This window comes from Notothenia rossii (assembly GCF_949606895.1).
Source record: "Notothenia rossii genome assembly, chromosome: 10".
Classification (NCBI taxonomy): domain Eukaryota; kingdom Metazoa; phylum Chordata; class Actinopteri; order Perciformes; family Nototheniidae; genus Notothenia; species Notothenia rossii.
In genome coordinates, this window is record NC_136908.1 from 59,842,675 (window position 1) to 59,870,671 (window position 27,997).

General features: G+C 40.5%; 1 protein-coding gene across 3 annotated transcripts; it reads left to right on the forward strand.

Moving 5' to 3' along the window:
• LOC307021979 (actin nucleation-promoting factor WASL-like) lies at positions 1-27,913 on the forward strand. Of its 3 annotated transcripts, XM_079654541.1 has the most exons (12): positions 1-362; positions 1,165-1,189; positions 9,134-9,268; positions 9,615-9,701; positions 10,966-11,062; positions 13,215-13,238; positions 17,641-17,824; positions 19,567-19,609; positions 20,882-21,035; positions 23,081-23,604; positions 24,925-25,033; positions 26,914-27,913. In XM_079654541.1, the coding sequence occupies exons 1-12, from the start codon at positions 325-327 to the stop codon at positions 26,973-26,975; spliced, it is 1,482 nt and encodes a 493-aa protein (XP_079510667.1). In that variant the 5' UTR covers positions 1-324; the 3' UTR covers positions 26,976-27,913. The 3 variants fall into 3 exon arrangements, with proteins under 3 accessions (XP_079510667.1, XP_079510665.1, XP_079510666.1); XM_079654539.1 differs by lacking the exon at positions 1,165-1,189 and having other exon boundaries at positions 2-362; XM_079654540.1 differs by lacking the exons at positions 1,165-1,189; positions 13,215-13,238 and having other exon boundaries at positions 3-362.
• The last annotated feature ends 84 nt before the right edge of the window (positions 27,914-27,997 follow it).

Below are 27,997 nucleotides of genomic sequence, written 5' to 3' on the forward strand. Positions count from 1 at the left end.
TCCCAGGAAACTTTTTTTTTTTTTTTTTAGCGTTTTCCTTCTTCGCTCAGTCGCTGCAGTTTTGACCTTATTTTAAAAAGGACAACTGCATCCCTAAAACGACATATATTTCTTGGCACCCCTGCTTGTGGACGTCCAGGATAAACCGGTGTGAGGGGGTCGCAGGGAGGCCACGGATGACCGAGGGATTGTTTATGTTGTTGGATCTCCTATAACGAGTTACAGTCGGTGCACACTTTATAAATTGATCCCTAATAATGAGTGGACATCCGCCGCAACGTCGGCAAGCAAACGTCGGTTCCATACTCTTGACACCGCAGGAAAATGACTGCCTTTTCAACTACCTTGGCAGGAAAATCATTGTAAGTTTTTTTCAATTTAAATGTTATGTATGATAGCATAACAAATGCTAACTGTTTGTTTTCTTCACACAACCAACGGCTAGCTCGTGAGATGTAACGGTTTGTTTATGGCCTTTTAGTTTGCTGTTTTCCCGGGGAAATACTTTAGCGGTTGGTTTGTTTTGACAGCAGAAAAGGGAGAGTTGGCTGGGTTCATCGTCCCATTTGAAAAAAAAACAGTTGTATCCCTGCTCCAGGCCTCCACTCTGAACTTTTAAAGCTTGACACACCTGAAAGCACCCAGGAAACCCTCCTGACACACCGCTGACAGCTAGCCTGGTTGAGCTAAGCCTAGCATTGGCTACAGGAGTGGATAGCTGTGTTTTTGGAGCTGTTAAATCAATCAGCGCTATTTTGCATTACATAACATAGCTCTGAACCTTGGTTGTTTTCGGGAAGTGTGTCCTCGGAGAAGAATGTGCCCACCAGACTTGTTCTAGGACATCTCAAAAGTCCTCAGACTAGGTTCAAAACCTGAGCAGAAAGCAGGTGTGAATGCAGTCCATAAGATCAGTAATTCACTGTCACGATTCAATATTGAGTCTGATATGACCCATAAGATCAGTAATGCACTGTCACGATTCAATATTGAGTCTGATATGATGTAACACGTGTAGCATGATTCAGCTGACTCATTTTTATAATTGCACTGTGTCTGTATTTATGCAACACATGTGCAGCAGCATCAACAATATTACACAGCAGTAGCTTAACCTAACATTTATTTTACATGTTCTTCTGTCTCCTCTTTGTCATTTTGCAGGACTACAACTACAGAACACCCACAGGCTAGTACATATGAATATTATTCAACTATATAAGGAATTGGAGCAGTTCAAACTAGTTATAATTCCCCAGGGAAGCAGATAACAGGATGTTTGCCTCCCAGAGCAGAATATTGTTTTTACTGTGGCTCATCACAATTCAAATATTGTAAGCTTTTTTAGGTAGTGGATGGTAGCTTTAAATCTTTGTTATTATGGCTGACACCTGTCAAAGGAATAAGGGTGTTTGAGTTATCTGGAAAATCTCGGAAAATTGCACCACCACCTTTTTAAGGTAGTCAAATGTGCAAATCTTTCACTGTGAAGTTTGATTTCTCTCAGCAGTGAGGGTTTTGTAACATTTACAAAAAATGGTGGGCACGGGAAAACCCTGAATAAGAGGCACGGTTTGAGATCCATATAAAGTTCACCGTTTTCATGCGGGATCTAGAAAATGGTTTTATTGCCATTGTATATAACCATAATTGCCTTGAAGGTTTTTTAGAAACTATGTCACCAGTGATATCATCTGGAAAGAATGCCTCTCCTTTGCCTGTTATTGATAGCTTTGACAGATAAGACATGTTGAAAGTCAAGTGTCAGATAAATAAATGTGCTCTTGGTGTAGAAAAATTTAGTTTGTATCAATATTATACTTGTGTCATAATATGAGGTATCATCTTAGATTTGGGATATTGTGATGTCATAAGTGTTGACTTTTCCTGGTTTCAAGGGCTGGACTACAGTGATGTCATTTTCAGAATTTAGGCAAGGCAAGGCCACTTTATTTATATAGCACAAAAAAAAGGCAATTCAAAGTGCTTTACAAAAAATGAAAGACATTAAGAAAATGGCATTTAAAATCAGTCATTAAAAAGAAAAGTTAATAAAAGAAACATTAAAAGAAAAAAAAAACATGGATAAAAGTTACAGTGCAGTCTAAGATATGAATAGTTCAATTAAAAGCAGTGAGAAAAAGAAAAGTCTTCACCCTGGATTTAAAAGTAGTAAGAGTTGCAGCGGACCTGCAGGTTTCTGGGAGTTTGTCCCAGATATTTGGAGCAGAATAACTGAACGCTGCTTTACCATGTTTAGTTCTGACTCTGGGGACAGAAAGCTGACCAGTCCCTGAAGACCTGAGAGATCTGGATGGTTCATAATTTAGCAGGAGGTCAGAATTGTATTTTGGGCTTAAACCATTCAAAGCTTTATAAACCAGCAGCAGTATTTTGAAATGTATTCTTTGACACACAGGAAGCCAGTGTAAAGACTTCAGAACAGGAGTGATGTGATCCACTTTCTTAGTGTTAGTGAGGACTCGAGCAGCAGCATTCTGAATCAGCTGCAGCTTTCTAATAGATTTTTTTAGTGAGACCTGTGAAGACACCATTACAGTAGTCCAGTCTACTGAAGTTTTTCCAAATCCCGCTGTGACATTTGTCTTTTAATCCTAGATATGTTCTTTAGGTGATAGTAAGTTGATTTAGTAATTTAATGTGACTATTGAAACTCAGGTCAGAGTCCATGACTACACCTAGATTTCTGGCGTTATCTGTTGTTTTGAACATTTCAGACTGAAGCTCAGCGCTTATACGTTCTGCTTGGCTCCAAAAACCACTACCTCAGTTTTATCTTTGTTTAATTGGAGAAAGTTCTGACACATCCAGTCATTGATTTTTTCAATGCACTTACTCAGTGTTTGAATTGGAGCATAGTCTCCTGGTGAAATTGTTACGTACATTTGTGTGTCATCTGCATAGCTATGGTAACTCATTTTTTTGTTTTTCATTATCTGAGCCACTGGTAGCATGTAGACGTTAAAGAGAAGAGGCCCCAAGATGGAGCCTTGAGGAACCCCACATGTCATATTTGTCAACTCAGATGTGTATTTACCTATAGAAACAAAGTTGTTTCTGTCCTTTAAGTAGGATTAAAACCAATGTAGAACTGTTTCCGAAAGTCCCACCCAGTTTTACAGTCAATTTACAGGACCGTTCAAGCTTTTCTACTATTCGCCAACTGCTTAGTCATTTTATCCAAGTTACGGATGATTATATATCAAAATGCTCATTGTATAAATATTTTGTGAAGGCATCAACCCTACAATATTGTCACAGTATCGAAATTGAGGTATATAGATGAGAAAAATGTGATATTTGATTTACTTTAAATCGTCCAGCCCTAAGCCTAGACATTGCCTGTTCTCCTGTAACTTCCTCATGCTGATCACACTGACCTCTCAGTGTGTACAGTAAAGGTTGTGTATGACTGACATATTTTCTTGGTGTGTGAGGTCAGGTGTGTGTGTGTGTGTGTTGGCTTTGGAAAGGCATTTCCTGTCCCATCATACATGATGTCAGCCTATCAGTATGCGAGCCCTCCCTCCCTTTCAGCTTCCTGAGGTGTGTCTTCTTACACCTATATAACCTGTTTTAAACAAAATAAAATGACTAATATCCTCAGGCATCTTGGCACTGGTGGCTGCACTAAAATCCTATCGAAATTGCAAAATGCACTTGTGCAATATCCAACTTGCAAGAGGTGTAATATTTAAAGAATTGTTATCATCATAATATATCTGCATAACAAATTAGATATTTGTTTCCAAATTGCTCAGCCCTGTCACTTCGCATGTGAGCACAATCCAGAACATTCCTGGCAGTCCTACGCTTTGTGTGTCAGTGCACAACTTTGCATGCAGAGAGAGTCAGTGTGTGTGAGGGTGAGAGAGAGTGAAGGAGACAGACATTGTGTGTGTCCCCCGCCAATCTAATTAGGATGCCCACCAGTGATTTAGTGGCCCGACTGAGTGAGAGTGTGTTGTGTACTTGTGCAGAAATTGTGTCAACTTTTGCCTTCCCTTTTTATTTGTACTGTTCATTGTAAGATGCACAGCCATTAATGGGCTCTGTGCGGCCGAGTTACACTTGATTTATTCTGGCTCTTAAAAGCTTTTTTGCACATCAGCTTATTCTTTTAAGGTAACTGAGATCTCTCTCACTCAGTATTGAGAGGTTATGGTCAACAGTGATACAAAGGGTGTGTTTTTCAGCAGCTTTGCTCTGAAGTTTTCTGTTGTATTGTTGCATTAATGACGTAGAAAACACACTACATGTTGTTTTTTAATTCTGTGGTGTTACTTTTTCACCCGCTCTTCAGACGGTAGCTGTGTATTGATAAAACACATTTTTGGAAAGGCAAAAGTTCATTAAAATTACAAAAAATGAATTGATAATTGTATTTTTGATTGAGATGTAATCATCAGTCGATCCAATAAATGAACAGATAAATAACCTCCTACTATTTTGACAATCAATTCAATGTTCGCGCACAACTGTCAGAAGATGCTGGTTCAGTTTCTCAAATACGGAGATTTGTTCTCCTTTTATATCACATTAAACAGAATTTAGTTGTATGTATCTTAGTGCAACAAAGCATACAGAATACACATGACGTCTACGGGCATTTAGTGTGTAGTTTAGTTAGTTAGTTGTGTACCTTTTTGGATCATGTTTTAGGAAGTACATGTTAGTACTTCCACCTGCATTCTGCTGCACGTCTGAATAATGCATCTAACACACACACACACACACACACACACACACACACACACACACACACACACACACACACACACACACACACACACACACACACACACACACACACGTGTGTGTGTGGCCTGATCAGCAGTCCTCTCGCACAGGAAGTCCTGTGGTCAGCCTCCTCTGGTGATTTGTGCTGGAGAGTGGAACACTAATCCTCTTTTCCTCCACTTCGCCCCCTTTCTCTCTTTCCTTCCTTCCTTCCTCCCTCCTGTTTAGTCTCACCTTACAGCATTACTATCATCTGCTGTCATTCATATGTTCTCTTCAGCCCTTCATCAGGCACATCTCTGCCATCCCATCCCTCTCTTATTACTCCCACACACTGTCCCTTTGTCCCTCTCCCTACACTGCCTCGCTTCTTTTTCTATGTTCCTTCCCTTCTTTTACTTGCTGTCCTTCCAGAAGATCATGTGAAGAGGTGTGATGATTGGGTGCCAATATGGAACAGCTTGACCAAATGGCTAATGGACCGCATTCAAAATGAGTCAGCTATAGTTGGCTTCTGCAGATTTTCTTTGCATGTCCTGACTTCCTTTTTCACACAGAATATAAGTTTTGAATATATTCTTTAAGGTAGTTTCTAGAAACCCTCCTAAATCAGGATGGATTTGTTTGTCTCACTTGTGTGAACACATTTCAATGCTTTATTTCTTTAACCAACTTATACTGTTGTACTTATTTAATAAATTATGACAACTTTATGACTTTTGACACAGCTTCCGATCCCTAAACAAACAGCTAATGGTTGACTTTTCACCTTTAAACGCTTTTGAAGTTCTTCAACATTTGGTGAATTGATTTGTTTCCACTCGGGTTATCTCTAAATAAATGTTTCTTCCAAGAGCAAAGAAAATAGTCCAGGGTTATAATAATCTTCTACTGTGTGAAAAAGTGAGATTGTGCAGTGTGTGCTGCGCAGGTACTGAGCTTCATCATAGTAGCAGAAAGAATAAGAGAGGTGTTTTTTGTGTGTGACTGTAAGCAAGTATGATTTCATTTTTATTGTCGGGTCTTGATGACGCCATCGACGCAGCTTTACTTCCTGCCTTCGGCCCTGTCAGGAACAATCAGCGCTCCATGGGCAGATGAAGCCCCGGGATTTAGCAGCATGGACACCATTAACATCGCTGTTGCATAGAAATTCTTTCATAAAGAGAAATTCATACAATCCGATTTGATGTAGGCTATCAAATAACAGAATTAAGAGCTTTTATTCTGCTACAAGGCCACGAATTGTCATATCTTCAAAGTCTGTTGATGCTGAGTTCTTAAATGTAGGTTGAAATTTGGATGCATGTCAATTACAGTAGTAGTAACATCAGGCTATTAAATGAATATAATGCAGTGGAGGTTGAGAGAGAGAGAGAGAGAGCTCTAATTGGCTGATACATTGAGGTTAGACTCCCATCATATGATGTAACATCTCCTCCACATGTGCAAGTGTTACAACCTAAATTGTATAATAGTGTCTTTTCTCTTTTGTCTGCTACAGTGGCTGTGAACAGTGTGCAGTCCGAATTTTTTTTTTTTGAGGGGGCCTAGGGTTTGATTGCCTAATTAAAAGACTGTCTGTTTGGAACTAGTCTTTTGGCTGTTCTTCTTATAAGTAAGACACAGACAACTGGTCCTATTTCGCTTGAAACATTTTTAAAGGAACTTTTGTAGCTTCTAACCTGCCTTTTCAGAACTTGTTCAAACTGCTAGCCTTAGCGCTCGATTCAGATTTATTGCTAAGGTCAGATCTTTTTGGTTTACTGTCAACATTGTTTTTAAAAAGTGGTCAATGGTTAAAAAACTATTGACAAAGAAGTAGCATACGATTGTACCGAGATATCAGAATTTACGATTTCATTTAGTTCATGAGAAGTTGAAGCCAGGGAATTTGTGGGCAGATGATATGATAACAAGGACGAGCCACATAATTGTTTTTGTCATGCAGTAAGTGCTACTTGTCATGCAGTAATCATTCATACAGTTGGCAAATATCAATAAAGGGACTAGGGACATTTATTGCTTTCAATGTTATTCAAGTTTAAGTTGCAGCTGTACTGTTTTTGACTTGTACACTTTTCTTAAAACAAGCAGACAACATTCTTATAGAGAAAATAACCGGAAAAAACTCAGATAAATCCTTGCTGCTGTGGAAACATGTGTCTTGCTCTGAGTTTAAAAAAAAATAAACTCTACCCTCTTCGCATCTGCTTCATTTAAACATCACATTTACACATCACGTTGTTGAAGTATGCTAACTCCAGGAAGCACTGAGTTGAAAAGGTGTTCAGCAGCGACTCCCTGTGAGCTGCCGCTGCTTTCATCTGTGTGTTAATGATTGAAGTCAGACCCCCTGCTGTGTGTGAGCCCCCCCGGCCCCCTGTAAACCTGCTGGAGCCTCATCTGCTCTTATGATCATGGATGTGTCTGAGTCTGTTACAGTTGTGCTTCTCAGCGTGTGTCATTGTGCAGCTTACACAGCAACAACTAGGGCAGCTGTTGCCTTTCTTTATCCACTGCAGAGTCGGTGCTGTAAACACAGACTGACGCAGAGCTGTATCTCCAGCAGATCTTGAGTTTTGCAAACATGGGCTTTGCAGATTGAGGCTCCAGCCACACGAGGACAATAACGGTCATATCCGCTACAGTTCTCTATCATATAGACGGTTCGGCCACACGAGGCCGACATCGAAACGCATAAAACGATAACGGGTCCCAAGGTGGGTATCTGCGAACAAAACGCTCTGGGGGGGCAAACGGCTCCGTGTTTGCGCCTATACGATCATTTCCTGATAACGTTGAAACACTAGCCCCGCCTCTCCTGCTCAGAGATCAGCTGATGGGCTGTCAGAAGAGGTGGAGGAAAAGAGAGGCTCCGTTTTTTATTATTATATAGAGTCGTTATCAATTTGTTTTAAAGCTCAATAAATAACAAAGAAGACCTTTGACCGGCACTTTTTCTAATTTTGTCCGGACATGTTGACCGGTGAAAAACATCTAACTGAAACTCGTCCGCACGGTCCCCTCGTCCCTTGGAAGAGGCGGAGAGGTGGGCGTTTTTCATCTGCTGGTGGATTACCGGAGAGAATTACAGCAGGAGCAAACGCTTGCCTCGGGGAGGGAGAAAAAGAGCCAGAGCGTCCACAGTGGAGCATAAACAGAAGGTAACCATGGCAACCATGCACGGGAAGTCTTCTTCGCTGCTTTTGTGGCAGGAGTACAGCGCCACTTACAGGTCCGGCATATGTACTACAGCGTCTCCAGCGCTTTCGAGCGGTCCGTGTGAACGGACACGATTCTGGTGCCTATTGCGTGTGGACGGGAGACTTTTTTGATATCGATTTCGGTCCGTTTGCGTTATCGTCCTTGTGTGGATCCAGCCTGAGATAGTTGATGAGTTCAGAGACACATTGAAGTTTACGTTGCTACCAACCTGCGTTAGGGTTGCCATCAATTCATTGCTTTCATTTGCACTTTGGGCAATGTCTGGGGAATCAGGTCCTAACATCGTACTGAGTTTCACTTTCCAGGTGCACAGCAAGAGATTGTCAATGTAAGCAGTGTTCTCACTTATGGAGAAACTTAGTCATTTGCTCATAAATAATTGAGTCTCTTTCCGTTTCGTGACTTTGTCTGACACCGACAGAATCGTACGAATCTCGTCCTCTCGCCAGCTAGACATTTTGGTTTGCTGATTCATGTGAAGGAACCCATGAAAACCTCATCAACACACAAACATCTTCATTGTGAATTATCCGGACAATGAGCAATTAAACGTATTGGGACATTTTGCGTTCTCACATACAACTTCTTCGCATGACGTCTAATTTAGGGTTCAGTGAATGTGTGACGAGAGCTTTGGTTTAATAAGGATCAATCTTTTCATTTCCCAACCTTTTTCAACTCAGGGCCCACATAAGAGTCTAAAATATCTTCGCTACCCACATTCAGCCATAAACAATACGGAGGCTAGATAAAGTTCTGATTGGTCAACTAAGAATATGTGACACGTTGTTAATCCAGTAGAACAGACCGCTGTCAAGGACTGTAATGACCGTTGCTAAGGAGGATCAAGAAAGAGAAAGGCAAAGAGGTTAAAATAAAAAAAATCGTAATAATTAAATGTTTCCACTCAAATCATAATGTTTTGCAAATTATTTGGCGGCACACTTGCAATGCCTTCGCGGCCCACTAGGGGGTCACGGCCCACAGGCTGGGAACCACTACTTTACACAGTATGTATTTTTATTTTAGCATATTGTATTAGCATATTGTATTAGCATATTGTGCTGTACCAGGTTAAAACCCTTGTTAGAAACCTCTTGGTTTGGCTTTGCCTGACTCTCCCTCTCTTCTCCTCTCCCTCCAGTCCCTGTCCTCGGCCGTGGTGCAGCTGTACACCGCAGACAGGAACTCCATCTGGAACAAGAGAGGCTGCGGGGTGGCCTGTCTGGTCAAAGACAACCCGCTGCGGTCCTACTTCATCCGGGTGTGGGACATCAAGGTGAGGACTTACAGAGCAGAACATAAACACTGTAGTAGCTGAGGGATGATGGAACTCACCACCAATAATATTATATATAATATATTATGCTAAATGTTTGTTTTTCATGTATTGTGTCTCGATATCTGTCCATGTTGATGTTACACATGGAGCTGCTGTGATGCAAGTCACATTTCAGATTTGATCTGACCATTAAAGTATTACCGTATCGTATGTGGTGTACCGCCATTTCATATTCCTGACCACCTCATCATTTTATAGCCGCACGGTAAAGTCTGTGGGATGCTGTTAGTGTTGGATATATGGTGAAGCATTTATTTACCTGTGTCTGTGTGCTTTCCCACAGGAGGGTAAGATGATGTTTGAACAGGAGCTGTACAACAACTTCAGCATCTACCTCCCCAAACCTTACTTCATCACATTTACCGGAGATGTGAGTTCTCCTGTACTCTTTCTTGTCTTATAAATACTTTTTCTTGGTTTTTAGTCCATTTTAATTCATATTCCTTCATCAAAATGCTGCTGGAGAGAGGAGAGTATTATTTGGGATGACTTCAGGGTCTGCCTCTCATGCAAACTACTTCTTAACACCAGAGACATTACATCGAATAAAATACATTTGAGTCTTTGAGAAAGGGCGCTGATATCCTTGATGGAAAAAAAAACATTATTGACATTGACACTGTAAACATGTAGCAGCAGGAAGTGGATTTGGAAAACACATTTTTAACAAGAACAAAACGTTGAAAGCAGTTTATTCCTGGAGATGATTTTGTTCAACAAATCAAGTACAAACGCTTTGCTATAGAGTTTATGTTCATCAGAAAATGTATATGAGAACTGTCATGGTGAGCCCACATCCACGTTACCTACCAAAAGTCATTGTGACATCTCTTTGCATCTTGTAACACAACAAAGTAATCCTACCTCAAGGTTACATCTAAAGCGCTTAATGTGAAGAACAACTGAGCTGGTGTGTACTGCAGCAGCCCATGAGGAACGTGGGACAGCTGATAGTGCTGATGATGATTACAGTTAGGGATGCTCCGATTGCCAATTTTGGGTCCGATCGCCGTAATCAGTATCGGCCGATACCGATGGCCGATCCGATCGAGTGGGCGGGGCCTATGGGGATCTTCCATTTAAAGTGATGTTTAAAACTCAGTTAATGGGGCTCATTCACTGGCGCTTCCACAAACAACAACCAACATCATTATTGCATTCAAATGAAGTACATTATTCAAGTTTCGTTAACAGCCTGTCAGTATCTCATGCAGCTCACTGATCCAGTAATGAGTGACCCAACTGTGAAGAATAAATATATGTATAACTAGTTTAGCTTGTTCCAGAGGTAGATAAAATGTTAGGTCTAACTCTTAGTGTGTGTTGCTCCGCTCACCGGTCCGTCACAGCGGGTGGAGCTGCAGGATTTCTGCTAAGGCTGGAACTGTATGGAAATAAGTTAGTTTGGTAGTTCCTTGACACTTGATGGTGTGTGTGTGTGTGTGTGTGTGTGTGTGTGTGTGTGTGTGTGTGTGTGTGTGTGTGTGTGTGTGTGTGTGTGTGTGTGTGTGTGTGTGTGTGTGTGTGTGTGTGTGTGTGTGTGTGTGTGTGTGTGTGTGTGTGTGTGTGTGTGTGTGTGTGTGTGTGTGTGTGTGTGTGTGTGTGTGTGTGTGTGTGTGTGTGTGTGTTCACAGAACTGCCAGGTGGGTCTGAACTTTGCCAGCGAGGAGGAGACGAAGCGATTCCGCGGCCATGTGAACGAGCTCATCGGGAGGAGACAGAGGAAATCTGGTACCTACTTGCTGCTGCTGCTAACATGCCTACAAACTTTCCTCCTGACCGAACATACTGAAAGAATGACGGGTTTAGAAAATGTATCTTGTGTTCAAAATAATCCATTGTTTCTATGAGATCAAGTCTGACCAGATCAGCAGCTGTATTTGCAACTTGAACAAAGACAAATATTTAAGAGCAACAGACTTTTAACCTAACAATTACAATCGCTGAATACAATAAGTTTAAGACCCTTTAACCTACATTTGATTGAACTCTGTATTTGATTTTAGGATTGACTGGTAAACGAGGGTCTAACCTTATGAAATCATGAGATTCTGTATCTTCTATTTTAAGGGAAACTATTTATACTCACAGTTCAGTCTTTGAGCTTATTTCAAGTTAAATGAAAACACGGATTTAGAAAGCACTCATTTTGTCACGTCTGCTTCTTTCTATACTTTTGCTTAATGTGTCTTTTAAAGGGTGCAATAGGAGGCTTGAATTAATCACTCGGCTTGACTAGTGTGAACACAAGATCATATTCATTTCTAAACTTGTCATTTTTTTGTACAATTCTCAACCACACAGACCTGGGCAAAATGGTTTGAACTTCCATACATGACCCAAATGAATTCTGAAGTACTATACAGATGCTTAAATCATACTTTTAGGCCTGATATATGAGTTAAACCAACACTTCACAAGAGAGTCATGTATTGGACATGTTTAAGAATGCTTTGCCTGGGTCTGCTAAAACTATACCATCTACGGCTTCCTCTGATTTACTTTGAAAACCCATATCACCGTTTTAAGCCTTGCCGTCGTTAAGGTGCTCTTATGACACTCCCAGAGTCGAATCACAATAATGTTTTCTGTCAAATGTTTAAGATAAATCCAGAATAACTGTAAGCAAACCCCCTGGGATGCATCACAACACTGCCCTCTGGGGGTCGAACAAATATACTGACTGGCAAAAGAAATACATGGAAACGAGCATTGAGAGGAATTCCCTCATGGGCATAATATTTCCACAGTGTCATCAATTGATCTTGGTTATTTTCTTTGAGTTATGCCCTCTTTTATTAATTAAGATTGAGCAGCAAAGAATTGTGTGTTTGTCGAACAACCTACTCTTACATTTTTTTTTTTAATCCAGCACCAACAATTAGACTTAACTGGCAAAAGACAAACTGAAAAGCAATTTAACAACATTTTTTTTTGTTGCATTAAAACTCCTATCTTGTCTTTCTATCCAATCACCAACACATTTTTATATATTTCTTGCTTGATTAACCCTTAGATGCCCTTAGAGTGACTGGACCCTACACTCTTCCATAAGTGGGTCAAAAAGGACCCGTATTAGAATAATATGTGTTTTTATGCCATTTTTGTCATTTTTGTTAAGAAAAATCACTTGTATTATATTTTGGTTCACTCTAGAAATATTTTATATTTAATTTTTCACTATTGATCATTTTAGACATTTCTCATAGGATCCCATAGGAAATGCATGCGGGTCATTTTTGACCCACTTATGGAAGCTTGGGGTAGAAATACAAAAACTACAATTTCTTAAAATCTAAATTAAAAATTTGAATGGCATGATATCCAAAACATGTTTTTTAAGGAATAGCTGGAATATGAAATGATAAAAAAATGTAATTACAAAGATACTTCAAGAAAACCACCTCACCGGGTCAGAAAAAAGACCCACTTATGCATCTAAGTGTTAAAACCGCCTGTCTTCCTGCTTCCTCTCCTTGGGGTCACTTCCTCACCTTTAAAAGGATCCTCCTTTAATCTCCTGCCCTTCAGCCGTCTGCACCGGGTGTCAAATGATATCAACACGTCTTCTTCTGTGATCTTCAGCCATTGGAAAATTCAAGCCGTCAGTTTTCTGGCGCTGAATCTATGTACGAGTTTAACACTAGCAGTCGTGGCTGTGAAGAATGTCTAATTAACGTCTCCTAAAACGCGCTAACCACACTTCGCTTGGCAAACTTCCCCTCACTTTCCATTCTGCGCAGCACATGCACAAAGCCGCCGAGCCTCACACTCACCAATAAACTCTCTTTGTAAATCTCTGTCTGACGCATTCGCTTCTCACTAACACAACCCACTAAATAGCACAGCATTGTAATGATTCAATTTGTCTGTGTGTTCACAGAGAAGAGGCGCGACCCTCCAAATGGTACGTTTTCAAATGTGTCCTGACGTTAGCTTCAGAAATAAACACCAGAGAAGTGTAGAGCGGGAATCAGACTTGTGCACATGGGAAATATTTAGTAAGCGCTTTTCACAGACTCACAGTCATAGTCACAAAGTGCTTCACAAAGCATTAACACATCATACAAATAAAGAAGTGCTAAAAACACAATACACAATAAAAAGATAAAATAAAATAGAATAAATGCACACAAGTTACCCAAACGCCTGCCCAAACAGGAATGTAAATTTAGATCACAAAAAAACTTCTGGAACTTACGAATGAACTATTCAGCACAGCCCTAATTACAATGCAGTTACACTCCAAGATATCACAGTGACCTTAAAGCAGGGGTGTCAAACTCAAGGCCCGGGGGCCAAATCCGGCCCGCCACTTCATTGTATGTGGCCCACAAGAGCTTGCAAAGAATATTATGTTTATTATAAGGTTACGTGCCGCTTTACCGGAGCACGTTGCCCATAAACTACATGTCCCATAATGCATCTCATTTTGTGAGATGCGCACTGAAGAGACTTGCAATTACTTGCCCTAGACTTCTGCTTTCAGACATAGTTAATTATAAAGTTATTACCCTATCAGATAATAATCCAATGCAGAGGCAATATTGTTAAATAATACATTATTTTATATATATTATATATATTTATCTATGTATATTTATATCGTCTTAAAGTCATCGGCCCTTTGAGTGCAACCATAATTCTAATGTGGCCCGCGATGAAATTGAGTTTGACACCCCTGCCTTAAAGTGAGCTTCTATCTATAAACGACGTGCCCTTCATGGCCCAACCCTCACTAATTATCATAATAATAATAACTTGAATTTACATAGCGCCTTTCATAACCTCAAGGTCGCTTTACAAAGAAACATACAAGGACAAGACATAAACATAAAAAAAAAAAAACATAAACATAAAACGGGGCAGAAATGGAATGATGACGTCATAGGAGTGCATTTGCAGGAACGCACACTTTGTTTGTGGACAAGCAGCATCCCTCACACTCACACGGCCTGGGGTCGAGCTGGAGGCTGACATGAAGCACGGTTTGAAACAGCTGGCTTATTAATACGTGTGAGCATGCACACACATTTCCACGTTCAGCTGATGCTTATATTTTAACAGCAGTTGGCCTGCGGATGCTTTTCGGGTCACGTGTGGTCAGATGCTGTCATTCGTGACGTAGCTAAACCACCGTGTAACTCGGAGCTGGTATAAACCATTTCTGGGATAACGGGTCGACTTTATTGAAGACTCTGCCTTGATATTCTGTTATAGCTTGTTTTCAGATCATGCAAAAGGAAAGGAGAATTCAAAGGATGCTTCGTCCGAGTCATGTTCCTGTCTTGGATTTGTCATCTCTGAGCATCTTGTGTTTGAATTGGTGCCAACTTCATCCATGCCCGACCCACAGGAGCATCTCCTCTCCGTCTCCATCTCCATCTGTCTCACTTCGGCTTCCATACGGCATCACATCCAAGTTCCTGTCTGTCATCTCCAGTCTGCTTTCCGTCTATTCTGCCCTTTTCTCATCATTTCTGCCCCGTCATCAACTCTTTTCCTTTCCCTTTCCTGCCTTCATTTCTCCGTCATCTTGTCTTCTCTCACCGTGCAGATCCATCATGTTTTCAACCCCCCCCCCCCCCTGAGATTAATGTGGGATTACGCACGGATGGGGTTTTTAATGGGTTACGTAAAAAAAAAAAAAATCCAGCACTAAATCCAGAATGATTTGCTGGGATTAGATTCATTTGTGTGTTTTGCAGAGAGAGGGAGGAGACGGTGGTGGGGGGAAATGTTTGCTGGGAGCCAATCAGAGCAAAGATAATCTGACGGTGCTTCCCGCTGAGATGGAAAGTCAAAGGGATAGAAAGTGATTGCAAAACAGATAGAAAATATGCGGAGCTCAGACACACGGATAAAGCAGGGACATTCGGTGAACAATTTGCATCGGAGCTCTTGCTGTGATGGAAGGAATGTAAAAGGAAGTGGAAACTTAAAGTGTTGGCGGGCCCTTCTTACTTTGTGATGGCACTGCTGGATGTCTGCCCTCACAGCTCAGACAGCGTGTAAACTCTGTCTGATGAGGATATTACTTCAGTAAATTCACTAAGTCCGTCACAAGTTGGCTTATTTTCAGTGCTGGGGTTCTGGGAAGCCTTTGCGATCATCATTTGATTTCATGAGAATCTTTTTTCCGAGAAGACTGGACTCGATTCTGAAGAGACGAAAATTGGATTGCGCTTTTCCCTCGTCTTACAACGTCATATTAAAGCGGAAGCTGTGTGTCAACCTTGGGAATGAGAATCTCCTGGATGGGACACACCATATTTCTTGTCGGAGAAACAATACCTTAGATCTTTCTGGAACCAAAACTCGACCAGAAGAACGTTGTTGAACCCTGGATCTTCTTTGGACCCTCTCTATCTGAGATCTCTTGTATCTCTCATGCTCTGCTAACATCTGCCACGATGATGTTCTGCACCACCTTCCTGTCCGCTCCCTCTGAGGATCCTAACTATGAAGTCAATGGAAGAGGAGGAGGAGGTGGAGGTTTGAGTCCAGGGAGCTGCCTGACCTCTTTACACTGCCTGGTTCTCCCTCAGGACGAACTGTACCCACCCAACGCTCCCGTCTCCGTACCCTCCGGAGAGGGAGCTCAAAACCTGGTGGACAAAATGCTTTTAGGTGTCGGTCTGAGCACCTGCGGGGCGAAAGAGGGAGGGTGTATTTGGGACCGGGTGAGGAGGCGACGCAGCCGCTCCGCCTCGCCATCGCCCAGCAAGACACCCAAAAGTCCATGTAGTGAAAGTTTCAAAGGTACGGAGGCAATGCTACCTCTTAATAGGGATTTAAATCCACGTTGTTAGAGTTCCTGTGATTGTTTGTTAGCGGTTCACATTAGTGCGTAGTTGTGACATGTGGGTGTATCTTATCGCCTGCGTCCAGTCCAATTTAGTGTCGTCATGTAAAGAAGAAAAAGTGACTTATTCCTGTTCTTTAGATGTATGTACAAAGGCAAAAAGTGCATCATTCAAATAAATGGAATTGTTTGTCAGTTTTATGTTGGGAGTCGAGCAAACTTGGAATCTATGGATTTTCTCTCCGACGGCAATTTAGTCTCAGCGCCCAATATATCACACACCGGTCATCGTACAGTTTACGTTTTTTTAAGCTAATAAAAACGTAAATTCTTGACAGACCATAGCCAATGCTTTCACAGCATCTTCTTCAGCCTCTTTAGCTCTCCGCATGGAAACCCATTACCTATCAAAGCCCAAACGTGATTTGTCAATTCCACCCAGACTCCAAACCAAAGTCAGGATGCCTCCAAAATAAAAATATCAGATTTCACATTCATACTGTATGCAGATATCAGTTTTAAGTCAGATAACCCGGTGTCATTACTGCCTGTCATGGCCTTATTGAGAATATCATATATCAAAAGGAGTAAATAATAGACTGTCTTTTCACTACTAAAGAAATAACAAACTGACAGTTATGATGATTGAGTGAATTTGCTTAAAAAGGACTCAAAACTAAGACTAAAGGAGGTTCACTAAACTGACGTTCTTCAACATATTAAAAGCTTTTATATCAATGACATTGTGAACTGTGCTTGTTATGTTTTGGTAATCTGTCATTTTGAACCTGAGGTATTGTTATAATCTCATGTCTTTTAAACCCAAATAAAATATCCAGCTTCTTTTTCGTCTGCTTTGGAAAACATTTATTAGGCAAGGCAAGTTTATTTATATAGCACTTTTCACCACGCGGCAATTCAAAATGCTTTACAAAATAAATTAAAAGACATTTTAAGAATAAATACATGAAAAACACATTATATAATGGCATTTTACAACAGGCATTAAGAAGCAAAGATAATCAAATAAACACAACATGTATACAATCCATGGTTAAATGGCATACTGCAGTGCGAACATGAACAGCTCAATTAAAAGCAGCGCCGAAAAGATATGTTTTCAGTCTCGATTTGAAAATAGTAAGAGTTTCTGCGGACGTGCTGACCCGACCCAGAAGACCTGAGACACCTCGATGGTTCATAATTATGTAGGAGATCGTTAATATACTTTGGTCCTAAACAGTTTAGTGATTCTTATTTGATTCATTACGTAACATAGGAAGCACTGCTGTCCCTAAAGAAGCTCCGTGTTTGCATTTCATAATAGACCTTATTTCTGACCTGTTTTTAAGAAGCTCATTTTATTCCACGTTAAAGTAGATTTAGTGCAAAACCCCACATCTAAGATTTGCCTCTATTTATATTTCAGTGAAACAATTGACTTCTAGGTTTTCCACACGTTGTATTATACATACCCTAATCTTTATTGTCTTTCATTCTCAAGGCCCGACGTTGCCCATGGCTACGGTGGACATCAAAAATCCAGAGATCAGCAACATGCAGCGTTACAACAACAATTCTCAGGTGAACAACATCGTGCACTCGGCATTCCCAAAGAGGGAGAAGAAGGGCAAGTCCAAGAAAAAGAGGCTGACCAAGGCAGACATCGGCACTCCCAGCAACTTCCAGTGAGTCACACACTTCTTTTAATTACTAGGAGCCTAAATGCTTTAGCTGCATTTAGATTTAGACAATGAGGCTGAGCTAGGTTCAGAAATGGTCGTTTGACCGTGTGGTCATGCTTTTGATTATTCTTTGTGTTACTTTGTTCATTTAACATCTTAAACTTTAACTTAAGTTCAGACTTTTATACTTTAAACGCGTCAAAGTAGCCTAGCGACTTAATTTATTGGAAATTGAGCCACCACAGATATGTCCTACCGTGATGCATATTGTGCCGTATGGTTTGTGTGATCTTTCAAACTTTGAATGCATTCTGGCTATAGAGTGGCGAAGTCCCTCCCCTTCCGGTGGACCTCCATGGGACCTTATTTCGGAAAAATTATGTATTGAAGTCAATGGAGAGAGAAAGATTATTATTATTGCAAGTCAACAAAAAAAAATGTGTCGTAAAACTGAAGTAACACATTTGTTTGTGTGAAACGCTCAATGAACTACATCTCTGGTCTCGCAGAACAACACACGTCACCAAAATGGCCGTCACACTGTCAACAAAACGATTGACTACCCTCGCTATCACCACAATGAAACACGTCCAGAAGAATGTCATGCAAAGCTGCCTGCCTGCCTTCCTTTGATTCTATCTGAACTGCCTGGTCTTTTTAATGTTTAATATCAACCATTTGTGCAGATAGCACATGGAAATAATTGTTTAAGATTGACAAACATCATGTGTGTAATTCGTGGCACAATTCAAACGGGATCGAAAGATAATCTTTCTCTCTCCATTGACTTCAATACATAATTTTTCCGAAATAAGGTCCCATGGACCGGATGTAGATGGGCGTGACTTCGCCACTCTATAGATGAGAGCAACACATCCTGGTACTTTCCCTCTGCGCAAGGCCACGCCCCTTTTTGTGAGAAAACACTCGCTGTCATTTGATTGGCGGTAAATACCGATTATGACGTTTTCGCCTATTACATCGAAAAATGTATAATACTACACCTTTTGTATCTGCAAGGAGCCCAATGATGAGGGTCAGACAGGCAAATCATTGAACAATGTTTTTCGACGATCTGCGTCAATTTATAGTTTAATAGATATCATTTAAATGAATAGAGGATCGACGTCCGGTCAGTTTGGCAGGCTTTCATTTAAACTCATTTCTGAATTAAATCGATAATTTTACTGTCCTTTTTTTCTTGGAAGAAGTTAAGAAAAATCCTTATCCTGGATAATTTTTTGTTGTTTAACGTGCAATACACTGCACAGCAGCTTTAATACATGATGATAGCATTAAAATGATGATTTAAATAGTGTTCATCTGTTCAGTTCAAGACACAACTGCAGGTTACACACAGTACAACAGCTCCATGACTGTAGGTCGTTGAGTTTATTCTACTTTCTTATATGACTCCTATATCCCATGCCCATATAAGGACTGGTGATCTGGACGAGGCTTTAATCCAGTCCGGAGTCCTTTTAGATTCTAATCCTATACAGTGTGAGGAGTTATTGGTAACGCAGGAATATCAGAGTTATGCTTTCAGGAATAGTCCGAGGCAGCTTTCGTATTCTTTTAAGCGATTCTGCAGGTTACCACTGGGCCCTCGGGAATTCAAAAACAGAGGAGTGTATGGCTGCAATGTATTGAACTTCTACTTGTGTGTTTCTTCCCTATTTTGGGGATATGTGCTGCATTTATCTTCACCTTCTCACCAGCTCTCCCTTTCTCTTCTCTCACAGGCACATCGGGCACGTAGGATGGGATCCAAATACCGGTTTTGATGTAAGTGCAAAACAAGAATGGATTTGAAATGTGTTCATATGCGTGTCTCACACATCGTATGCTGCCTCCAGATGTTCCTAAAACTTGGCCTCTTGGTGATCTGATCCTCAGTCACACTTCCCTCATACAGACAGACTCTTCAAATTGTATTTCGCCTCCAAAAATATTAAAGGGAGCCGCGCTGCGAAGTCCTCATCAGGATGGTTACACAAGGATATATTTGAGAGGGAAGAGACTCAACCTGCATCTGCATAATCCATGGACTCGCTCCCAAAAAAAGCATCATCAGTAATTATAGCGTGCAGGATGATGAGCACCAGATCACACGGGTCAGAGGACTTACCGTCAGTAAATGAAAAAGATGAATTCAGATGATTTCATAACTTAAAGCTTTTAAGGACTGATTTAATTGGATGGCGTCAGTCAGTGTTTCCAACAGACCAGGGCTGAGAGGGCGTCCACCTAGTAGGGATGGGATTCGTTAAGGTTTTAACGGTACTGCTACTTTTATCAATACCGCTTATCGATCCGGTCTTTTAACGGTACTCTTATCGGTTCTTTTGGAGACAAAAAATTAGGTAAACTAACTAAACAAATTGTGAACAAAACTAACTTTGCTTTTTATTTAAATTAAATACATAATATTCCACATCAAAAGAAACAATAATGTTTTAACAAATGGTATTAAGTAATCTGATGACAGAACTGTAAACAGAATAGCTGAAACTTTAACAAACTAAATAACTCAGTTTCCTCTGATCATTAACCCATGTTTGTATAATGTAGTTAACTCCGTGTGTTGCTGCTAGCATACATAACACCTGACGTGGAAACGTTACTCATGGATGGAGCTACAGAGCTACTAGAAAGACAGTCGAACCGTCTGATAATGATTTCTTCCTTGGCTCACAGAAATAAAATCCCTGGTAGTGTTACCCCACGCCACCAGGGGGCAGCATAACAGCTAGTATTATTATTGTAGTTTTTTAAATAATTTTTGGTTTATATTGTAGTTTATTGAAAATCTACTTTCATGAAGTTGTCATCACAAAGGATTCACAAATACTTTTTTTAAATGTCTGATTCTGATTTAACGGCACAGAATCAGCTGATGAGTTTTTCCTCTCAGTTGAAACAAAGTTTGATGTTAATACAGTTTGGAGCGAATGTGCCCCAATGAGAACGATCCATTGTATCTCTGTTAGTTACATTTTAGACCATTTTTTTTAATAATTCAGTGCAATAATCCAAAAATCTGGTTTCCTCCTTCAGTTGAATAACTTGGACCCAGAGCTGAAGAATCTGTTCGACATGTGCGGCATCTCCGAGGCTCAGCTGAAGGACAAGGAGACCTCCAAGGTCATCTACGACTTCATCGAGAAGAAGGGAGGTGTAGAAGCTGTCAAAAACGAGCTAAGGAGACAAGGTAACGCTCTTTAGATGTTGGAAATACAGATGGTGTTCGGGCCTGGAAAGATCAAATAGATTATATTCTCGTTGAAACAAAAGAGGGGAAACCCTTTTGACAGTAATCTATCTGTGGTCGTGTTGTCCTCAGGTCCGCCCAGCTGGAGCGGTAGGTTCCTCCGCATGCTGCTCTGCATGTCAACTTTAAATGATAGTGTTTGACGTTTTTGCAGTTACTAAGTTAGTTCATTGTTTGCCCTTTTGGTTTGTTCTTGAGTTTGGTTTTTGATCATTATCTGACCCGCGAGACATTAAATATCGTTGTGGCGACTCAATTCAGACTAAATTGAGTCGCTGAGAGGCTAAACTTGGCTTAAGGCTGTGAGGCGTGGTCAAAAAGAGTCCGTTCAGAAGCTGAAAGGTTAATCATGTTTCATTAACAAAAAGGAAACCTATGATAACATAACTAAGACCACACGCTCAGCGGAAAAATCAATCAGCAAATGCTCACCCTCTACAAAACACACACCGGAAGTGCTAAACAAATACAAATAAAAGTGGTGTAAACAAACGACAGGGTGTCCGCGGGGTCTTAAAAAGTATTAAAAGTTGATAAATCAATTTAGCGAAAATGAAGGCTATTAAAAAGTATTAAACAACATTTTCCAAGGTATTACATTTTGTATCTTGTTTTCAATAAGTCTATAAATGGTCCAAAGAGGTTGTATTCTACAGTCTCCCTGAATGTAATCATTGCGTAGGTGTGTAGTGTGATTCTGTGTAGTTTATTTATGGCATCCCGTTGGATTTGACGTCATCTGAACAGGACATCGCACGCTCACTGCTTGATAGCGCACGAAGGTCCGTTTACGCCGGTTGCTAAGCAACATGGTTATGGGGAAATGCAAGTCTGCGTCCAAATGGTTGGAAGATAAGGAGGAAGGACAATCAATACTGTATATAGTCAATGTGAGGTAAAGTGTGTCGCCAAGGTAACCGGTTAAAGCTCCAAGTGGCGATGAGGTCTTAAAATGTTTGGAAAGGGTCTTAAAAAAGGTCTTAAGAGGAATTACATCTGACTTCAGGATTCCTACATATGCCCTGAAACGATAATAAAACGACAAATAAACTCAGGCTTAATAGCATTTTGGCTCCTCCAATCAACGCTAGAGTTTCTAACAGCAGGTGAAGGCTGCCCCTTGTGGTGCGTACATATAACTGCATGATGCATTTTTGACAGTGCTGTGAAATTGTGAAACATATTTTTGGATCAAGTGTAAAGATGAAATGAGAGGAGATCTGGGTGTTTCCCCCGGCTGCAGTGTGCTCTCTGACTGATGATCATAGATAGATTAAAAAACATAGTTACAAAGTGCTTTCACCTGAAAGTACACAGAGAGCAAGTGAACTAAACGACAGCATCTAAAGATAAAAACACAGTCAAACAGAAAAGATTTTGAAGTGGGTGTTATTTTGTATATATTGATTGTTGTGCTTTTATTTAGATCTTAATGTGTGCATAGTATGTATAAATGTGTCAGCTGATTGTGTATATACTAGGGCTGCTCCATTAATAGTAGTTTAATTACGATTATGGCTTGCAACGATTACGAAAACAACGTAATCGAAATGAAACTATTTCTTTTTTATAATTTTTTTGGGGGGTTTTCAGTTGAATTATACTTAAAGTTCAGGGTAATCAACTGTTAAAAACATACTGTTCAAATGTTTTTTCTCCAATAAATGGATGTTTTCAAAGTCAATGAATAATCGCATTTAATAATCGCAATTACAATTATTGACCCAAATAATCGAGATTATGATTTTTGCCATAATCGAGCAGCCCTAGTATAAACATATTTTTATACATATTTTTATATATATTTTGTATTCGGGATGTGGGAAACGGGATTTCGATCTCTCTGTCTGGACACACAAACTGAAAGATTGTCAATAAAGTTGACTTTGATTAAAAATAAATGAAAAATAAAAATCAGATAAAATGTCACCGGTACTAAATATGCAATTTCTTAAAGTTTTCTGTTTATCGTCTTTTATCTCCAGCTCCCCCTCCTCCTCCATCCCGAGGCGGCCCTCCTCCTCCTCCTCCTCCCCCCCACCACACCTCAGCTCCTCCTCCCCCTCCTCCCGCCCGGGGTCGAGGAGCCCCTCCACCTCCCCCCCCCTCCAGAGCTCCTGTCTCCGCGCCCCCTCCTCCTCCTCCATCCCGACCGGGCATGTCCGCTCCTCCGCCTCCTCCTCCTCCTCCCAGCAGAGGCTCCCTCCCTCCTCCCCCTCCTCCCGCCCACGCCTCGATCCACGTGGCTCCTCCCCCTCCGCCTCCTCCTGCCTCGATGGAAGGACCTCCGCCTCCCCCTCCTCCTCCACCTCCTCCTGGTCCTCCTCCCCCCGCCCCCCCACCCCCCATGGAGGCTAACGGAGGAGAGGTGCCCAAGTCGGCCCTGCTGAGTCAGATCAGAGAGGGACGCCAGCTGAAGAAGGTGGAGCAGAAAGAGCGGCCGGTGTCCAACAACACGGGCAGAGACTCGCTCCTGGTGCAAATCCGACAAGGAATCCAACTCAAAGTGGTCAGCAGCCAATCAAATATCAGAGATCAGAATCAGAAATCATGTGTTCGTCCCGCAGCGGGGAAATGCGTAACATTTATATTCAGTTTCATATTTAATATTCCATCCCTCACAAACTTATGTATATCAAATAACTTATATATTTTGTTATTGTTCATTTGTATATTTTTCTACTTTCTTGTTTATTTCTAGTCTTTTTAATTTGTATTGTACAATGCCATGTCTTTTATGCAACACAAAATATTTCCCAAATTGGGATCTTATCTAGGGATGCTCCGATCGATATCGGCCGATACTCACTCTCTGGCGATCGCGAGAGCCAATCGCATGACGTAAAATACATGACACTTTTCTCAGTGCGCGGCAAAAAAAGCTCGCAAAAAATGCTTCACCGGTCTGGCAGTATTTTAAGGTTTCCGTTACGTGTGTGAAGCAGAAATCCTGCAGCTCCGCCCGCTGTGACGGACCGGTGAGCGGAGCAACACACACTAAGAGTTAGACCTAACACACTCAGCTACTTTGTCTTTATTAGGATCCCCATTAGCACTAGCATGAGCATTGGCTATTCTTCCTGGGGTCCTCACACACTCCAAACATACATAAACATACATACAACAAAATTAAAACAAAACAGCTCATAATTTCATGCAATTTACAGATCTGTATGAAGTGAAAACTAAAATGGTTATCCGATTATCACCATCCTAAGGCCAAACAAAAGTAAATACAAATAAGTGTACATAATAATATATGCATACATAGCCACAGGCACAGTTTCAAATTGTACTCTATCTACCTCTGGAACAAGAGAGAGAGAGAAAGAGAGAGAGATTTGTTTGGTTTGTGGAAGCTCCAGTGAATGAGCCCCTTTAACTGAGTTGTAAACATCACTTTGAATGGAAGATCCCCATAGGCCCCGCCCACTCGATCGGATCGGCCATCGGTATCGGCCGATACTAATTCTGGCGATCGGCCCCAAAATGGTCGATCGGAGCATCCCTACTCTTATCTTATAACAGCAGAAGTGACATAGCAGATAAAAAGCAAGCAATGATAAAGTAGCTAGCATGTTGTGATGCAAGTGCATTTTCAGACTTGATCCGACAAAACATTTTAATCGTTATGGTATGGTATGTTAAATATAGAGAAAAGCACACATTAGACATTTTAATAAAAGACAATAAGTTCACAACCATGACTAAAAAATGAGGTGCAACAATTAGACTTAATTAAACTATTGAGACGTTTATACAAAGGAAAAGTTGAAAATATGTTTCCATCTTTACCCTGTGCTTTAACTCGTTTAACGCTTCTCTACAGAGGGAGGAAAATAGCGATTCGGCTCCTTCCACCCCCGCCCTGTCGGCAGGCATCGTGGGGGCCCTGATGGAGGTGATGCAGAAACGCAGCAAGGCCATTCACTCCTCAGGTAAAAACACACAAACATCCACCTGACCATCAACTCTCTTCTAATCTTTGTTCTCTGCACAGTAGAAAGTGTACATACTGTCATAAGTACACTTAATATTTACTTCACATTATTCACTTTAGTCCAAAGCGACGAGTCAAACACAACTGTCTTTACACAGCGCAGTACCTGGACTCCATGTTAGTAATAATGAACATAAACAGTGACATTTGGAAGGAAATGCATTTAAGATCTACTGATGAGGGTCCTAACATTTGGACTTATGTCACAAATAAGTACAAAATAAAAAAAACACTAATAAAATAAGTAGAAAACAGCAAATTCAAAATGATGAGTGTCTGAAAAGGAGTAAGAATAAGCACTAAATGATATTACTCAAATTATTTTATATTCAGACTGTGCTTCGTGTAATATCCAATCTACATCAAACATGTATATCAGTGGCGAACCGTCAGGGCCTTCAAGGTATTCAGAGAATACCCTGGAACACTCAGATAAAACAAAAACAAAAAATCGATTTAATTATATAGATAGAATGTATGTAAAATGATTAAATGAGAATGATATCTGTGTCGTTGATCTGTAATATCACAGTGTTTTGTGTTCGAAAAAAAAAAAGCAACCAATCAGATCTGTTTCTGGGTCTCTGGGTAGAATATCCTTCAACCAAGGTATTCTACATCCTTGATCGAATGCCCTGGCCGTTGCACTGAATGAAAGTGTACCTTTGGACTGACAGCTTGATCAACCAATCATATATTGATTTGTAGCCAATGGGCGTGTTCTTTCAGAGTTCCCCTTGGTTCCAAGTATTCTAGAAAGCCCGCTAGTTAACTGGCTCGAGACAGAGGATCTAGATCAGGGGTGTCAAACTCAATTTCATCCCGGGCCACATTAGCATTATGGTTGCACTCAAAGGGCCGGTTGTGACTTTAAGACTATATAAATAATATATATAAAATAATGTATTATATTACCTTATTGCCTCTGCATTGGATTATTATCAGATAGGGTAATAACTTCATAATTAACTACGTCTGAAAGCAGAAGTCCAGGGAAAATAATTGCAAGTCTCTTCAGTGCTCATGTCACAAAACGAGATGCATTGTGGGACATGTAGTTTATGGGCAATGTGCCTCTGTAAAGTGGCATAATATATATATATATATATATATATATATATACGTATAATATTCTTTCTATATTCTTTATTCTTTGCATGCTCTTGCGGGCCACATTAAATGAAGTTGCGGGCCGGATTTGGCCCCCGGGCCTTGAGTTTGACACCCCTGATCTGGATGAATGCCAGGAAGCAATTCAAATGCCGTTTTATTGTTTTTAACGTTGAAATGGCAAGTGCAACAGGTGAGAACCATTTTCACGACGACAATTCAGTGAAAAGACGGACATTATAACGGCGGGTGGGGGGGGGGGGGCGCGGCGGAGGGTGTGTGTCTACAGAAGGTCCAGTTGTGATAGACACGGTTTGCCACTGATATATATTAATATACACATATATGATATAAGTATTAAGTTCTGATTATTTCACTATTAATTTGAGTGGATTGAGAAGTTTACCTTGCCTCTTAAACGTCTATAAATGGAGCAGTTTGTTGACATTTTGCGTCACTAACTGTATGTCAAATGACTCACTGTCGCCCAAAAATAAATGAGACTTTCACCACTTCCTCTTCGGTCTCGAACGGTCTTGGTTCCTTTTTCTCTATTGGGGAAATACTTCTTCCCTTGAAGTAAGAAAATAGAAAGTGATATCCTTTTCAACAGACAGAAGGAAATGACACTTTTCCTTACTGCTATAAATACATCTTTATTTGTCTGAAGAATACCCATGGTTTGACATCTCTTCTTCTCTCCCACAGATGAGGACGATGACGATGAAGATGATGAGGACTTTGAGGATGATGATGAGTGGGAGGACTAGCGATATTTCATCTTTTGTTCCTCCCCTCCCTTATCCGTGGATGACACTAAAATAGTTCTTAAAATAAACTTTAATTGCAAAACTCTAACTGTAAATGTTCGATCAACTTGCTGTATATTTGTGTTGCCTTTTTATGCTTTCTTTTTTTATTAATCTGTGCATTACCTCATTTAATCTGTGATTGTTTGACGTTTTCATATCTTAGGTCGTTGTTTCTCTATCTCCATCTTGTCTGCCGGCTCCGTTATGTTTCTTGATTGCAACATTTGAACCGTTTTCCCATCTCTCTGCCTCCTTACCTCCATCTGTCGCTTCATATCTGCCTCCTCTCATCGCACATGTTTCCTCTTCCATGTCCCCAGATTAACACGTGCAATTGTTCAGGAAAGTCTATTTAACCTTTTCTTTAGGTCAGTGAGTGAAGAGAGGGCTTAGTCGCTACAAATCCTTCATCAATCGTGTCTTCGATGTCCGTCAGGAGTGAAAAAAACTATTTTCATAACCTATTGCTCTCTAGTTTATTTGTACTTATTCAAAGGAACCTAGTTTAGCACTCGTATTTTCTTAAAAGAAAGAAAGAAAAAAATACTCTTTTTTGGAATATATAGCTTAATTCGCTGTCGACTGTACATTTGCTCCAGAGTTTGAGTCTTGTTATATTTTTGCACAGATTGAAAGAGGAGACTCGGCGCATGAATACAGGGCATTTTCAGATCTGTATCATTTTGGAACATAAGCTTTAAGAAATGAGGACACTAAGCATTCAAAACCCAATACACTACAAACAGTATAGCCTACACATGTAGGTAGCCCACAGTGTTATGGTGGCTATTCATTGTTATTTCTTTGTTACTATTACACTACAGGTTCAAGTGAAATTGTGCTTCTTTTCTTTTAATCTTTTTTTCGGAGTATTAATAAATGACTGTTTGTTGGAATCAGGTCATTCATTATTTAAAGCTTAAGGAATAGCCTAAAAACATTTTAGTTTTACAAACCTGAAGCTTCTACATGTCCATATT